This window comes from Gallinula chloropus (assembly GCF_964237585.1).
Source record: "Gallinula chloropus genome assembly, chromosome: 1".
Classification (NCBI taxonomy): Eukaryota; Metazoa; Chordata; class Aves; order Gruiformes; family Rallidae; genus Gallinula; species Gallinula chloropus.
The window spans coordinates 128,006,585-128,023,286 of NC_140085.1; the positions used below are offsets into that span (position 1 = coordinate 128,006,585).

At 50.2% G+C, this 16,702-nt stretch overlaps 1 protein-coding gene across 1 annotated transcript in view; it reads left to right on the forward strand.

Annotated features, from left to right (window-relative positions):
• Positions 1 to 4,988: 4,988 nt before the first annotated feature.
• Positions 4,989 to 16,702, forward strand: part of PCYT1B (phosphate cytidylyltransferase 1B, choline) — a gene marked incomplete at both ends in the record, with an annotated part of 30,157 nt that continues 18,443 nt past the window's right edge. The window contains one exon of the mRNA XM_084279541.1: positions 4,989 to 5,105. Coding sequence (XP_084135667.1) covers positions 4,989 to 5,105 — 117 coding nt within the window. The remainder of the gene's footprint in view (positions 5,106 to 16,702) is intronic.

Below are 16,702 nucleotides of genomic sequence, written 5' to 3' on the forward strand. Positions count from 1 at the left end.
CTTGAATATCTCCAGAGAAGGAGACTCCACCACCCCCCTGGGCAGCCTGTGCCAGGGCTCTGCCACCCTTACACTATTTAACTATGCCAGTCCCTGGTTTTCCATAGTTTCCTGCTGACTTCTGAACAGAAAATATACATGGGTCTGTTCCCCTTCATTATGATTGGTTATAAGTCAGGAGACTCTTGCAGCCTCTTTCATGTGAACACCATTTTAAACACAACTTCTGCCATGCTAACTGGTGCTCAAGATCCACTGTGGCACTTCAGATACTTAGAATATTCTCCAGGTGCTGCAATTCATTCCAGTCCCTGCTTTTACAAAGGACTTTAGAATATCTACAAGCTGGGCTGAGAATGGATTGAGAGCAGCCCTGAGAAGGACTTGAGCGTGCTGATCAGTGACAAGCTCAACATGAGCCAGCAGTGTGCACTAGCAGCTCAGGCCAACCATGTCCTGGGCTGCATCAAGAACAGCGTGGCCAGCAGGTTGAGAGACATGATTCTGCCCCTCTGCTCTCAAGAGACCGCACCTGGAGTCCTGTGTCCAGCTCTGGGGTCCCCAGTACAAGACAGACATGGAGCTGTTGGAGTGAGTCCAGAGAAGGGCCACAAAGATGATCAGGGGGCTGGAGCAGCTCTCCTGTGAAGACACGCTGAGAGAGTTGGGCTTGTTCAGCCTGGAGAAGAGGAGGCTCTGGGGTGACTTAATTGCAGCATGCCAATACTTAAAGGGCTCCTACAGGAAAGTGGGAGAGGGACTGTTCACCAGGGCGTGTAGTGATAGGACATGGGGCAATGGCTTCAAGCTGAAGGAGGGCAGGGTTAGGTTACCTGTTAGGAAGAAATTCTTCCCTGAGAGGGTGGTGAGGCCCTGGCACTGGCTGTCCAGAGAAGCTGTGGCTGCCCCCTCCCTGGCAGTGTTCAAGGCCATGTTGGATGGGACTTTGGGCAACCTGGGATAGTGGAGGGTGTCCCTGCCCATGGGAGGGCAGTTGGAACTAGATGATCCTTGAGGTCCCTTCCAATCCAGAGCATTCTATGATTCTGTGAGGAGTACCTTTGCTTTAATATAGCAAATGTCCCAGTCCTTAGCATGGAGTAATGTTTGTTTGAGTCTCTGTAGTAGTAAAGTCTCTGGACAACTGTGAGCATCTAAGCCAAAATACCTTGGCTTGGATGTGAGTCAGTGTAGTCTGCAGCAGATAGCAGGCTATACTATTTCTTTTCCATCAGAAGGAGCAGAAAGCACTCCTTGGTAACTAGTGAAACGTGTATTGTTTCCCTGCTCAAGTGGTTTGAGCTCTGTAACGGGTTTATTCACAATTTCCAAGGACAGGCTGCTCCTTCTAGGGATTCTGCCTTAAGATAAGGATGCAGCTGGCGTACACTGAACAGCATAGCTATGAACCTGAAGGTAATACATTTCATGAAATAAGCTTTTCACTTATCTTAATCCATCAAATGCAGAGAAAAGAACCCCTCTGAGGGCAGTGGACACGTTAATTGGTGTTCAGATCTCAGCCATGTTGCCCTGCCAGTGCTAGGCTGATAGAACCAGGTTAATATGTGAATTGAAGTTAAAGTTATGGGGATTGATCAACACTCCACTAACACATTTTTAAAAGATGAATGGCTAAATAGAAAAAAGGGGGGGGGGGGAGGGGAAACAAAGCAGGGATCTGCACAGGCTATTTGCCTCTGTAATGTTCAGTTGCCCATGAAGCTCAGAGAGGTAATACTTTCAGTTTGAGAAAGCAGATGATTTAAATGTAACACCTAAAAATCCTTTTTTTATTTATATCTTTTGAGAACCAATTGTTCCAGTTTGCGAGCTGAAATTGTGCATAGAAAAGGCCCCACCACATATCAGAGGGAACCTTCTGTATGGCTAAGATCTTTCCCTGTTTGCTGTTTATTCAGTTCAGACGTTGGAATTAGTGTTAAGAGGATTGGGATCATGGTTTCCTGGCTCGTTTGCACGTAATGTTAATTTATGCACCCTGGGACGGGATTTTTATGCATCAGATGTCTATTCAAGCCCAAGCAGCTGTTGCCAAGAGCTCAGGCATTACAAGCAGCAGCTATACATCCCTGGTACTTCTGAAGGAATGGCAGGAGGATGCCCAGGAGACTGTACTCGGCCTGGTGCAGGAGATTTGGTTACATAAAAGAAATGAGATGCATGAACCTTCCCACTGTCACTCTTGCTCCACTGTTCCTTTAAAAGTTGGCTGACTTGTAAGGATTTACAGTAGACCATCTGCTCGGCTTCTCCAGTCAAACCCACTGCTTATTTATTTATTTTAGAGGATGAAGAAGACACACTCCACCTTTTCGAAAGCCCATTTTCCCCTCACAGATAGAAGATGACAAAATTTAGGATATCTTCATCAAGATGCCTAATATGTTGACTAAGATCATCAGAACCAAGGTAGCCTGGGACAGATTGGACAGACATGGCAGACCTCACGACCTTCCCTATGCTATTGCTTCAACTCTCTCTCTCTGTTAATGAGGTGCACAGCATTTCTTAATCATGCTGTTCAAACAGAAGGAAAAAAAAGAATACTTTCCCCAAGGTGGAAATTAAATGAGCAGCAAGAAGAGCCTTGCACTTCCACAGGGTAGGTGATAACCCTGCGGCAGGAGGGACATGGTTCTTCAATGCTACATATAGATGGGAAAACTTACCTCTGTATGAGATGAATCAAAATGCAGCTGGTGTCAACAGCGAACCCTCAGCAGGAAAGCAAAGACGAATTTCACCCTTTCATGCCCAAAATAAATGAGAGGCAAGGGAGTTTACATTTCCAGTTTATTGGCAATCATCCAGCTGCAAGAAGGTCCATTTCCCTTTCGTCTCTGTTCCCACGCACCCGCCTGGTCAGGGAGGGCTGGACACTGACCCGAGGTGGGTCCATGCCTAGTGCCACTCCTTCAGCACACCAGCACCAGTCTTGTAAGAGCTGGTGTATGTGGTTGGGTTTGTAAAAGCTCTCCCTGCTACCTCTGGCTGCTCTGGTCCTAACACTGCTCAGCCATGCTCTCAAAAATATTCTTCTAACAGCACAACACTCCTGCAAATGTTTCTGCTAAGGAAGCGAGCTACAGATTCGTGGCAGCGTGCTGCATCAATCATGGTTTAATCATTTCCCTCGAGTATGCTTTCCATAATGTGCGAGTAGTCCTCGAAGAATAAGGAACTTCGCTTATGAGAAAAAGATTCAGCTGCGAGATTTCGTTAGCTTGGCTCCCTGCTTTCCTTGCCAAGCCCCCACCCGGTTGGGCATGTGTTTTCCTTTTTCCTTCGCTGCTGCCTCATTCTTTCTTTTCCCATTCTCTTTTCTTTCCACATTCCTTCTCACCTCCTTCACGTACCTCCCCCTTGGCCCTTTCGCAGAGCTCATGCCTTTTTTTCCCCCCTTGTATTGCATCCTGCCTCCATGGCAGGAATGAAGCTCTCGATTCCTAGGGAACAACCCTGAGGCACAGTTCTCTCCATAACTCCTCATGGCCTTGGGTGACCTTAAATGTTCACGTCCCTCGAGGAAGCCTGGCTTTCAAAAGCAACACTTGCTGTGCCCGCTGCTATGGGAACCTGCTCTAACGGCTCTAGGGAGGTTCACAACAGCCACTGGAGCCCCTCCGTTCCAAAGAGCCTTGGCGTTGCGTTCTGATGCTGTTCGAGAGCAAGAAGGGCCAGGAAGGTGTTTCACTTCAGCAGCGCAGAAGCCGCCGCTGCGTGCTGAGGGTGAAGCAGCCGCACAGCGTGGCTGGGGACATGGCTGCGAGTCCCGGGCAGGCGACAGCCAGGTCCCAGGGCTGAGGGCCTGGGGACTCTGCCGCTTCTTCGGCCGCGGCAGCAATGCCTCGGGGCGTTTGGAGGGAGCGGCTACCGTCGGGGCTGTGTCCTCTCATACACCTCCCGACCCAGGAGAACGGCGTTCTGACCGGAACCCTTACGTGGGGTCGTTCCTGTCACTGGAGGATAAGGCTATCCCTCCGGCACCGCAGGTGTAGAAGAAGCGCTGCCCGAGAACTCAGCCCAAGCCGGAAGGTGCGGTGCCCAGGCACGCCCGTCCCCTGAATTCCTTTTGACGCCGCCAACCGAAACCCGGGTACCAGGGGTACCAGCCCAGCTCCCGCACGGCGCTCCCAGCAGCAGCGCCCCGGCAGCGGAAAGCAGGCGGCCGCTGCCGGCTCAGCCCCGGAGCCGATGCCAAGCAACGGGCCCGCCGGGCGGTCCCGCAGCCGCCGCCCCTCGCCGCTACCGGCGGCGCGGCGGGCGGGAGCTGTCCGTTCAGCACCGCGCCCGCCCTGCCGCGCCGCCTCCTCCTCGCTCCCGCCGTCGGTTTTGAACGAGTCAAACCCCCCGCCGCAGGTCACCGCGAGGGAGTTACCGAGGGTCCGCGGGAGGGCTGCGCTGGAGCGGCGCCGGGCCCCGGCCGTGCAGGGGTTGGCGGGGCAGTGAGGCCAGCGCGGCTCTCGGTGCCGCTCTGCCTCCCAAATCCCCACGCCGCTCCGGCGCTCCTCGGTGCGCGGAGCTCAGCCGGGGCTGCCGGCGCTCAGGGGGGGCACACCCCGGCCCAGCGCAGCGCGGCGCGGCCGGGGCAGGGTCGCTGGGGGCTTTGGCAGGCGCCTCAAGGGGGCGGCCCGGTAGCGGAGGCCGCAGCGCCGCGGGTCCCGCCACCGCCGCGGGGGCCGGGGCCACCCCGGGGGGGAGCGGCCGGGGGCGGCGGTGGCGCGGCGGGGCAGCAGCCAACCAGGAGGCCGCATGCAAATGAGCGCGGCGTCCCCCGCGCGGAGGTGGGGGGGTGGGGGGCGGCGGCGGCGCGGCAACGGCGGCGGCTCGGTTGCCATGGCGACGCGCGGCGGCCGTGCCCCCGGGCGGCTCCCGGGGAGACCCCCCGCGGGGCGGGCGCGCGCGTGACGGAGGAGCCCCGTGCCGGGCGGGCCGGGCGGCGGCGGGCGAGGCGGCCGCCGGCCATGCCAGTGCTCGCGCCCGATGCTGAGTCAGAAACAGGTATCCCGAAATCCCCCTCTGAGGCGCGGCGCTCGGAGGCCATGGAGGAGCTGGAGCACACCTGCCCCCAGCCGCGCCTGGTGAGTCGGGCCCGGCCCCGGGCGGGGGCTCGGCCCCACCTCGGACCTCCCGCCCGAGCCTCCCCCGGGCGCTGCGGGGGAAGGAGGGAGGGGAGTGGTGGGGCGGGGGGAGGAGGGGGCACGGGGCGGGGGGGGGGCGAGGGAAGGAGGGAGGGAGAGGCCAGCGCCGCGCTCCGGCAGGCCCCTTTGTGTAGCGCCGCGCCTCCGCGGGCAGCGGGCAAGCGGCGGCTGCGGGGTGCGCTGTCCCCGCACGCCCGGGAGCGGGTCCCGCCCGGGCTGCCCTTGCCGTGCTTTGTCGTGCGGGGCCTCGGGGGAGCACGGTGACGGCTAGGCAGAATTCCCGCTCCCTCCCTTTAAGAACCAAGCCAAAATCCACATTACCCCCCCCACACACACACCCTCTTTCCCCCCAGCACCCCCCAACAAGCACCCGGCGAGCGAGGCGGCGTTTGAGGGACGGCGGGCGGAGGAAGAGGAGGAGGAGGAGGTCTGCCCGCGTTTGCGCGGGGCTGGCGCCCAGCACGGCCGGAGCAGGGAGCCGCGACTCCGGCGCGGGCAGTGGGAGGGCGTGAGGCGCGGCGGGGCCGCGCTGCGCTAACAGCAGCCGCCCGCCTTCAGTAATGAACGCAGGGGAGCGGCGTGCGCCCGAAGGAGGCGGCCGCGGGGAGCCCCTCTCCCTGCCGCTGGGCGCGTCCCGCGGGGGTCGGCGGCCTCCGGCTCCTCATGGACCCTGCCCGGTGCCACCGGGCTTATTGCAGCCGGGAGCGGCCAACCCCGCTTCCCTCACCTCCAGAGCCCAGCGAGGAGTCTCGCCTTCGCTTCGGGACGTGTGAGGAAGAGGGGCTGGGACAGCGGCGTTTGCTTGGGGAGGGAGAAGGGGGGCGGAACGGAACGGGAAGGTGAGGGAGAGGGACTGGACGGGAGGGAGGTGGGAAAACTGAACTGCTTCGGTGGTCCCTGGCTGAAGGGGAGGGAAGGCGCCCTCGGGTCGTGCGGGCAACTTCACAGGGCCGCTGTACCCCGAGAGCCGCGGTTGTGAGGGCAGGTACCCCGAGAGCGGAGGTACCCCGAGAGCTGAGGTCGTGAGGGCAGGTACCCCGAGAGCTGAGGTCGTGAGAGCAGGTACCCCGAGAGCGGAGGTACCCCGAGAGCAGAGATAACCCGAGAGCGGGCGGTTGAGGGGAGCTGCCCTTTTCCCTGCGCTGGTTCAGAACGACGGGCGCCTTTCCTCGCCTCTCGTCGAAGCCTTTGATCGCTGCCCGCAGGAGCCCCGCTCCGTGCCCCGCCGTTGGCCGGGCGGTAGGGAAGGGGTCGCGGCAGACGGCGGGACGGCGGAGGCGAGGTGCGGGAGTGCGTGATGGATGCAACAGTTGAGTGCTGGAAACGAGATCGTTCAACGCGCAGCCCTAATTAAAACGTACTTAAGCGTCAAACTCCGGTAATTAAATTCAGCGCTGTAGTTGAGACGTTGTTCTGATGTGGCAAGAAATAGCGGCCGACCTAAATTACGGTTTTCTACTTGCTAGGATTCTAATTGGAATCGGCTTTGATCAAAAGACTGTTAATTTGTTGGTGAAAGGCTTCTGGAGCTGTTTTAGTGGGGAAAGTGAAGTTCCTGTGTTGTTCCTGCGGTGTGTTGGTACCAGCTGCCTGAGACTTCTCTGTCAAAGGTTCGGCTGTAACAGCCCGTGTGAATGTATTACTCCACGTAGTCTGACATTTTAAAGGATTTTAAAGAAAGAAGTGACAATATGATGCCAGTATTTACAGTATCATACATTCCAGTATCATTTCTACGGAAATTAAGGTGACAGGTAGAGTATGTGAGCAGAATGGGAATTCATTACAGTGGTTTAGATCTTCCTGGATACCAGTTGGACAGTGGAGACAATGGAAGTAAGATTTAGGTGCCCTTCCAGAGTGATATTTTGTCAGTCGATAGATCTGTGTTATCTTCGGGGTGGGCACAGGGAAACCCCATTACTCTGTGAAGTAGTATGAGGTACACAGTACTCTGTGAGGCCATACAGAGTGATGCAGGCAGTCATGGCAGAGTTGTGCCTTAAGTGAGGAGAATCCGGAGCTGGTGTCCTGAAGAGTTAAAGTGAATCACCCCTTGACAGATGATCTAATAACATGGTTACTGAGTTCCTATCAGATCTTTTTTAAGTTCCTCAGTACTTTCTCTGATCCCACTCCTCTGACGGCAGCATGTACCCTGGTGGGCCAGTAACTAAGTCACTGACTTGATTAACATAACTGAAAGAGGGTGCCTCAGTTAACATTTTAGTATCATTTTATTGTCCTGGATCTCAGGATGGTAGCTCAGGGTGGCTCAGATACCTCAGGGTGGCTTTGGTACCATGTTTTTGATGTTATTGGTGGCAAGTAAGGTCTATGATTATTTAGATTACTTTTTATTGCTGTTAATTGGTTATGACATGTCACTAAAATGAATTGTCTGGGCTTTCAAGTTCTTAATATAGGCTCATTTTTTAGGAAGAAATTTTTGTTAAGAAATATAGCTTCAGAATCAGCTCAAGTTTTGGAAGATGAAAGTTCGTTTCTGAAACAGTTATTGTCCTTGTCATTAAATCAGCAATTATTTATTTAAAACCTTAAAACTGTGAATATTTTCATTGGATATCTGCCACTAGATCCTCTGATTTTAGACTGTGGGGTCGGCTAGCTTTGTCAGGAAGTGCCACAGTGGGACTAAGGAAGCCCCCTAAAGAGCAAGAAAACAGGGGGCATTGAAGACACATCGCCTTCGGTGTGCATCCAAACCTGATGTTTTCCAGTGCCTAGCACTGCAGTGATATAAATTGCCATTAATTTTTCCCCAAGACACTCTTTGGGTTTTCTTAACCAACTAGAGCATTACTGAGCATTTCTGCTTCAGACAATTCCGCTGGTCTGTCTCTCACTTAATGTTTCCTTTCTCTACTTTCACATGTCTGAATGCCAGGAAAATCTCTCTTGGGGTAACACACGTACCTTGGTCTCAGTGCACAACAGAGAAACAAAACAGAGTCGCAGGCTTTATCCATAGCGGTGATTTTAGCAGCTTTGTAATCAAGAGACCCACGCCCCTCCCCAGCCCCCCAGTAGCATTTTTCCAGTCCTGGTTTCTATAGTTTTGCCTTTACCGTCTGTGCCAGACTGCTGGGTGAGGTCACTTTCTCATCTGCCACTGTCCCATCCAAATTTTTGGTTTTATGTGAGCATTGCTCCTCCTACCTAAACCCCAGGGTACCCACGGTTTGGTCCTAGGAGCCTTTGTTGCTTTAAGTGCGATAGACGTCACTGCCAGTCGTGTCATGATGCACACTGGAGGTATGGCAGTTCCCTCTGGATAACTCTCACCAAGCTGCAGGGCACTGCTGGGCTGTGGATCTCAGCCTGGGAATCCCAGCGTTGGGGCTTGCCTGCGTGCATCTGTACTAAAAAGGCACATACATGGCAAGCTCTTAGTTCAGCTGCCTGGCAGAGATACCGTAGGAGGAAACACGAAGAAGGAAGTCCAAAGCCTGGTGAAATCATTTGTCTTTTTTGTTTCTTTTGTTGTGGGTTGGTTGTTTGGGTTTTTTTAAACAATATATTCATGTCCCTTGGGACCAAGAGTTTGACTCTGGGCCCACAAGACTTCGGTCTCACATGCAGGCAGCTCCCTGACGGATCGGTGTGCACCTCAAGAATTACCAGTCCTCACCCCGAGAGAAACAAGCAGGTGTTTCAACACATCCTGCTCAGGAGGACAATTCCAGGCAGTATCTTTCATAAGAAGAAACAATGGCAATTTTCAAGGATGGTGCTGCAGATAAAGCAAAAAGGAGTATACCTCGAAACTTAGTTGAAAACAAACTTCAGAACCTACTGCTTGGTCTCATCTTTCCCTTGAACACGCTGAGAGCTTCTTTTCCTCACATTTTACGTCTCTGTCATCCCACAGAGGCCTCAGTGGGAACAGCTGGGAAAGTACTGCTGGGACCTGGGTACCAGTGTCTTATTTTCCAAACTGGCTGAAGTCCTTAGGTCAGCTACGGAATGCAGGGCAAGGAAAGGTGTGTTTCCTTTGCAGTATACCTGCCTTGTGCTTGGAGCCTAATGTGAGGCTGAGCCTGAATCAGGAGTACAGGCTCTTCTGCAGCACACAGGGAACGGCACTACTTAAGGGAAGTTATGAAGCCAGAGAAGCAGAAAATCACCTGAATTAGCCAAGCTGAACTGGCAAGGAGACAGGTAGCTGGTTGCCTTGGCCTGTGCTTGCAGGGATGTTGGTGAGTACAGGGCCAGGCAGGAAATCAGCAGCAGTTTTTGTGAATGTTTCTTTAAGACGACTGTAAAGAAGCAGAGAGGTGCTTTTTGCTGTGTCTGCTCTGTCCTTGGCAGTGTGATCCCAGGAATATCTGGCTGTTAGCAAGATCATAGTTCTGGATGCCTGTTCCCAGGCCAGATCCCTTTTGCCTGTGCAGGATGCAGCATTAGGGCTCTGTGTGGAAGTACCCAAATATTTTTTTCCCCCTGAGCATCACCATTGCAAGGACAGACTGGCTGGAGACCTAGGACCCATCCATAGGGCGCACAACGCGTGTTCTGCCAAGGCACTGTAAGCATCGGGGCCATTTGAGGTTACCCTGGCAATCCCAGTGCCTGCTCCCAAGCCCGGATTTACTTCTGCTGTCTTGTCTTGAGGTTTAGAGGCTACAGAGTTTTACAGTTCTATAGGAATCAGGTATCAAATACCTTGGGGCCACTTACAGTACTTTAGAGAATGAGACTCAGATACAGTTGAAGCTCTTGCATCATTTTAGGTATCAGCTGCTTTAGCAGTTTTGTTTATTTGATGGATTTTTTAGAAGAAATGAGAGTACATTAATTTATATTTTTCCCCCAAAAAAATTCTTCAAGAGCTTCTTTGTGTTTTATTGAAGGGTAGAGGAGAATGTTGCAGCACTTTGGCTCACTGGGGCTGTATAATGGTTTGTGGGAGCACTAGATGGCTTTAGACAATTTCCCTGTAGCTCATGTTAAGCAATGAAATGTAATCAAAACATTTGAAATAATTGCAAGAGAAGCATGCATGCCTTGGATTCCTATATTTCCATCGCTGGCTGCCTTATTCACTTTGTATTTGCAGTGTTTTCCAAGGATGTGATGCAACCTCTGAAATTATTTCAGAAATTTTGTTTCCATGAGCTTCCATCTATCTTCATATTTGCCTTTCCTGTGTTGCTGAAAGGCACATGCAATTTTAATCAGATGAGCGAATGATGAATTTAAGGGGGGTGTAGTTTAAAAAGGTCCCATGCATCGGTTTCTCTCTCACATGACATGACTTAGGGGGTCTGCCATCTGTTTACTTTGATGTGGAGCTAAGCATAAATATATATGTAAATAGCCTGATATTTAAGGAACCCAGGGATCTTTTTGGTTCTTTACAAGTTTGGGTTTTGCTCTGGGCTAATTTTCCTAAATGTTGGTTACTGCCTAAAAGCAGAACCCCCTAAAAACATGCCAAATGCTGTTTGTGCTCGGGGAAGTGCAGAAATCTTTGCTGTGCTTTAAAAAAAAAGAATAAAAATAATTGCCTGTAGACACCAAAGATCTGCTGCAATTCCCCTGTACTACATCAAAGCAGATGTGGTGGGCATAGGCTCTGGAATGCCACAGTCACCACAGAACCCGCGGCGCGACGCGTGTGCTCGGCCGATGTGCAGAACGAGAGGTAGCCTTGCAGGATTCACAGCAGGACACATAAACACAGGGATGATGCAATGCCTGCCTGCCTTGCCAAGTGCATGGATGCAGGGCTGGTTTAGCAAAGGCTATTATTAGAATGTTACAGGTGCTGTTGTTGTTGCAGTTGTGCCATAGCTTTAAAAAGGAGTAGGCAACCTTTGTCAGGATATAGATTCTTTCTGCTCCCACCTCAAAAAAAGCCCCAAAAAACAACCCAAACAATGTGATAACTTAGCACATGCATAAAAAATATATATGTAAAAAAAGAAACCCAACACATGCCTGGATGTGAGGCAGGAGAAATAACAGGATTAGAAGCCAAATACTAACTGCACCAGCCAGAATTGCCTGTAGTGTCTAACTGCACAGACACTCAGAGTAGCCCAAACTGTCTCTGTTCTTATATGTGCTTATACCTTGGCTTCCACGTGATCTGCTTCCCTTTCCTATGCAGACGTAGACAGATGGCATAAGGCAAAGAGCTCTTGGGGAAGGCGCTGGATGAGTCAGGGATCCGGTGGAGAAGCTCAGTGCACTCCCTGTGGGAAAATAGTTCTCCCCAGGGTGCTGCTGCCTGGCAGCTGGGGAACTGCAGGGAGTATGTGCCTCCTATGCAGCAAGAAAAATGGGGGTTGGGTTTTCTTTGCTTCAGCATAGCTCTGTTTTGAGTAATGGTTTATCCAGAATGCTCTCCTGTGTCTGACATGAAATAATCGATAGACCTAAGGTATCTTTATGCAGAAGAGATTGAGTACTGGCCCAAGTTCACCCAGTAGCTTAGTTATAACTCCTTGCCTACATGGAAGCTGAACGTAGGGCCTTTCAGCCATACATCAGGTGTGTACAGCAATGTACAAGTAAAAAGCCATGGGTGTTAGAGATCCAAACCACATGAACTCACGTTATGTCCAGTTTCCGGACTGATCAATAAAACACAAAGGGGCATTAGAGCATTGGTACCGCTTTTGGTCTGTTGACCGTGGCCAGCCCTCAGCATTACTCGTGTGCCAGTGAGCCCCTGCCATTCATTCAGCTTTGAATGGCAAATGCGGTACGGCCAGCTTGGTTCTGCAGCCCCACTGAAAGGTCCTTGTTTCACAACGGTGTCTGCAGGCTGCCCCTTGGTGACTGGTGTCTTCTGGAAGGAGCCCCATACTTCTTTATCCTGTAAAACTGCACCTGCCTCCTTTGTGCAGGGACAGCTGTCAGCTCGGCTAAGTCTGTAGCCATCAGGACAGGAGGACACGTAGGCCCACAGGCTGCATGCCACCTTAGCTGCTGTGTGTTCTTTCCATGAGTCCTACCTGAATCACTTGTGTGCAGTGCTCCTTCCAGTGGTGCCAGGGGGGCGAACTCCGGTGGGTAAGGTGCCAAGGGTCACATTTCTTTCCCAGGTGGTGTTTTGGAGGTCGAGGTGCTTCCTCGGCAGCTCTTTCACTTGAGCTCAGCTTGACTTGGGGCCCATCCTACCTCTAGGATGGATTTTCTTTTCTAAATAACATGTTCCAGTTTAATCAAAAGTCAAGGCTACCGAGCAGGAATCTTGCCACAAAATGGGTGTTAGGTTGCCCTGAGGAGCTGTGGCTGCCCCCTCCCTGGCAGTGTTCAAGGCCAAGTTGGATGGGCTTTGGGCAACCTGGGCTAGTGGAGGGTGCCCCTGCCCATGGCAGGGGGTTCCAGACTAGATGGTCTTCAAGATTGCAACCATTGGTCCCAACCCAAACCATTAAAACCCACCCTAAAACTGAGTTATATACTAGTTGTTCTAGTTTGATGTTCTCTGAATCTGTACATATATATACATCATTGTGCTTCTTGAGGAGGCAGTGGAAGCTGCTTTTCTTCTATTATATCTTCAATTTGTAATTGCATCTTGCACTTAATCGTTACTGACTTAATACTAGTGACAAGCAGGCTATATTTGATTGAAGATAAAGCCCAGAAAAAGCAACTGAGAATAAGTCAATTTGGAATTCTTGCAAACAAATGAATTTTTGTTTATAGTTATTATTCATATTAGGTTAGGGTGCCCTATTTTTAGTTTACATCTGCCTCCCTGAGTCAGCAGAACTGTGGGAGAACAGGATAGATTTTTCTTTTGATACATGCCTTAATATTGGAACAGTTTGTGAAAAGTTTACCTGGAGGTACCCACCAGTAACGTTCAGTTACAACTTAACCGCCCATAAATTTAACTTTTTGGGTCCAGGTTACTGAAGATAATACACGAGACAACGTGACTTTTATTTTTCACAATGTTCACTCCCTGTTCCTCTAAGAGAAGACCTTGGTGGTCCTTAACATAGCCTTCCAACTCGCAAAGGATATTCGTACTTTAGAAACTCAGCATGTATTTTTAGCTCCTTCTCAGGAGTTTTGATAGTGGTTTTCTCCTAAACTGTTCCTTAAAGCCGGTGTCAGTGTTTCCTGCTCTGTAATTGCTGTTTGCCAACATCAGGAGCGGGTTCCCAAAATAATCTTTCCCTGTATGAGTAGCTCTTACCCACATGATCTGTTCTGGTGAAATCAGTTAGCTGTTCTAAATGCCGCCTCCAGGAGACAAGGATGCAGCAGCATCACCCCTCCCACGGCCTCTGCCTGCCGGATGAATTGTGCTTGTGAGCGCGGGCCCGGCCTGCGCCGCCAGGCGTTGCTGGACCGGCTCAGGGTTTGAAATCGCCTTAGGCCTTTGTTGATGGGACGATCTCAGCTGACCTTACAGCTGCTCGCTCCACCAAGAGAGACCGGTGTGTTTCTGTGTATGTCAGGCGGTGAGGGAAGGTGATGTAGCCCCGCAGAGAAAGAACAAGGGTTGTGCCTTCCATTAGCGCGCTGTGGGCACGGTTAGGGGGGCAGGTGCACCATGGCACAGATGAGTCGATTTTTGCCCGCTTTCAAAAATGTTTCTGTCATCTAACCAACCAACAACCCCCTCCCCCCCAAAAAAACCCCCAGAAAACAAGTAGTACCACAACTAATTATTGCCTTTTGCAGGCTGCAAGCAAAAGAGAGGGTGTGGAGCAGCTCACGCTTTTGAGCTGGTAATGTGTGACTCCTATTCCTCTATGAATCACCAACCACCAACTTTCCTTTTCATCCATTGGAGACAGAAGCTCTGAAAGTTTATCTGCTGGCTAGCAGCTAAGGCAGCTGGCTACAGTAGCCTAAGAGAGTGATAATAAAAAGGCAGCATCAAGATATACCTGAAAATAAGCTGATTTTGGCTCTCAAGGAGTGTTCCTTCATAAAGTATCCCAGATCAGGGCCACCTGCCACCCTGCACTCTCCTCTCTGGGCTGCTGTCTCGTTAGATATAGTTGCAGGCTACGGAGGTGTTATTGGGTGCAAATGGAGCTGTGAGGCGTTTGCTAGGAAGCCCCATCCATCCCTTTACCAACCCTCTGCTTTCTAATTTCCTGAAGTTTATTGAGTATCATCCAGTTATTTTGCACACTTGTGAGCGTGTAAGTGAGACACTGTTTAAACTTGCCATAGAACGGGTCACTTTCGGCACGAAAGGGTCATCAGGTAAGAGGGTTTTGCATACGTTCATTTTTAGGAAGTGAGTCTAATTGTAGCTGAATGCAGCATCTTCATTCCCAGGGAAAAGGAACATGCACTACAACAGTGTTTTAATACCTCCTGAAATAAATATCACTTACAAGTCCTAATATTACACTGAGGTCTCCATTTATGATGTTTAATAGGCTTTCTCTAGACACCACGTATTAATAACAGAGTAATGCTGTGGCATTTGGACTGCTTAAATGAAAGTAAGGTCTCCATGTAAATAATTTTCTATTCCTGTCAAAGCTCTAGAAGCTGGAAGAGTTATCAGTAGTTTGAACACTGTATAAACCACCTTGCAGTTAACAGAGAAGGGTAACAAAAATAATCAAAGTTGTGGCCCTGTTCTTCTGTACAAAGAACAAAAAATGGGGTAGAGCTCCTCAGCCTGTAAAATCTGACCGAGCAGAGAGAATAGGGAGGACTATGAAATCAGGAGAGGCAGGGAATAAGTGGCTACGGATGAATTTACTGTAGCTTCCAGTACAAGAGTATCAGCTAATACAAGGAGGAGGCAGGTGCTGAAGGAACAAAATGAGACAATTCATCACTGAACTTGTGCTTAGGCTGTAGAGCACCCTGCTCCAGGATGGTGCAGATCTCACAAGCTTATCTTGGTCCAAAATACAGGGTTAATTTGACTTGCTTGAGTAATTGCAAAATGTAAATGCTTAGCAAAGAATGAAGCCACAGATGAAGGGAAAAACCTGTCAGAGAAAGACAGAAGTGCATTTGTGCAAAGTCTTTGTCCAACCATCTGACTGCTGGCAAAACTGTAGTGAACTTCTCAAAGTACTTTAATGGATTAACCAAAATGAAAAAGGTGCTATATAAATTACTTGCTCTTTTCTCCAAATTCTAGTTCTTATTGACAAGAAACTGGAAAGAATACAAGTAATTGTGTACAAACTGAAAGAGGCTTGATAAATTATTTCTGGGTTTTAATAATTCCTTGAAATAGTTTATCTTATGCTCTTACATACAAACCAAATTGTCTCATCTTACTTTACTTGTGCTTTTTGTTAACCTGAGCAACGTTTGTTTGAGGCCAGATAAAATTAAATCATATTGGATACTAATTGGGAAGCTGTTGCTGTATTTCACTTGATCTGTCAGCGCATGGGTTTTATGTGTTTCTTTATGTGGCTTCTCTTTGATAGACCATTGCTGATTTCAATCTATTGTAGTTAATGTATTTTCATATCCAGTGACTGAGAGGTCCCAGAGTAACGGGACCGTTGACAGTTCTGGTTCTAAGCCCTTGGCCATAAAGTGAAGCTTCAGTGATGAGCGTTTACAAAAGCTGGGTCTCCACTGAGCAGAGACTGGAAGACAAATCTTGGTGTTGCAAAGGCGTTTACATGGATAAAAACCACCACTGTGTTTGCCTGGGGCGGGGAGGGGGGGGAATGTTGCTGCAAACCAGGCCTATTTTCTTCAAATAATCTCCAAGGAAACAGCCTCTGCCAAGCTAGGATCTGATTACCAGTTGCAGGTCTCAGACCGTAGCCATTATTGTTTTAACATCTCTGCCTTCCTCTTTATCCCAGCAGGAACCAGGCTGTATGGGCTGCCATGTAACTTGACCTTGCTCGGAGATAAAAAGACAGGTTAGCACACAGCAGTCACAAAGCCAGAAGCAAAAAAGACAGTATTTAGAAAATAAAGGAATGAGCTGGCACGGTGTGATTATGTGTAATGTTCTACGCTGTGCGGTGTGGGTGGCCCGATGAACAGCTCCTGTCCACAAAAAACAGGCAGAAACCAAGATACTGGTGATGATGGTGATGATTTCCTGCAACATTTGGGATTAGGGGTGGGGGGAAGGAAAGAAAAATGGAAGGAGCAAAAAAGGACATAAGATTTTAGTGCTTTTGGTAAGCAGAAGGAGCGGGGTACAAATCTTTAGGCCTTTGTTGCTGTTTTGCTACTTACTGCTGTCCTCTGAGCTTTCCCTGCAACACGCCTGTGAGCCTAGAGGTCAGCAGCAATTAGGCACGACGTGTATTAAAGAAGTGTCTCGGGTACTCTAAGGAAAATAAATGCTCAGTGATTAAGCATTCAGCATATCAAAGCTTAAAGAAAGTGGAAAGGGAAAGAGAGATGCTGTTAGGATCAACCGTGGGTGCTCGAACTGGTATGACAGGTGTCCATTGTGTGAGTGACCACTGTGAAAACCCAACCAAGCAGCTGCTGCAAGGCCACAGGGTCCCAATTAAATCACAGTGGCAGCAAAGTAAAGGATAGGTTTCCTTCGGCTTGTCTCCACTATCACCTCATCTAAGAAA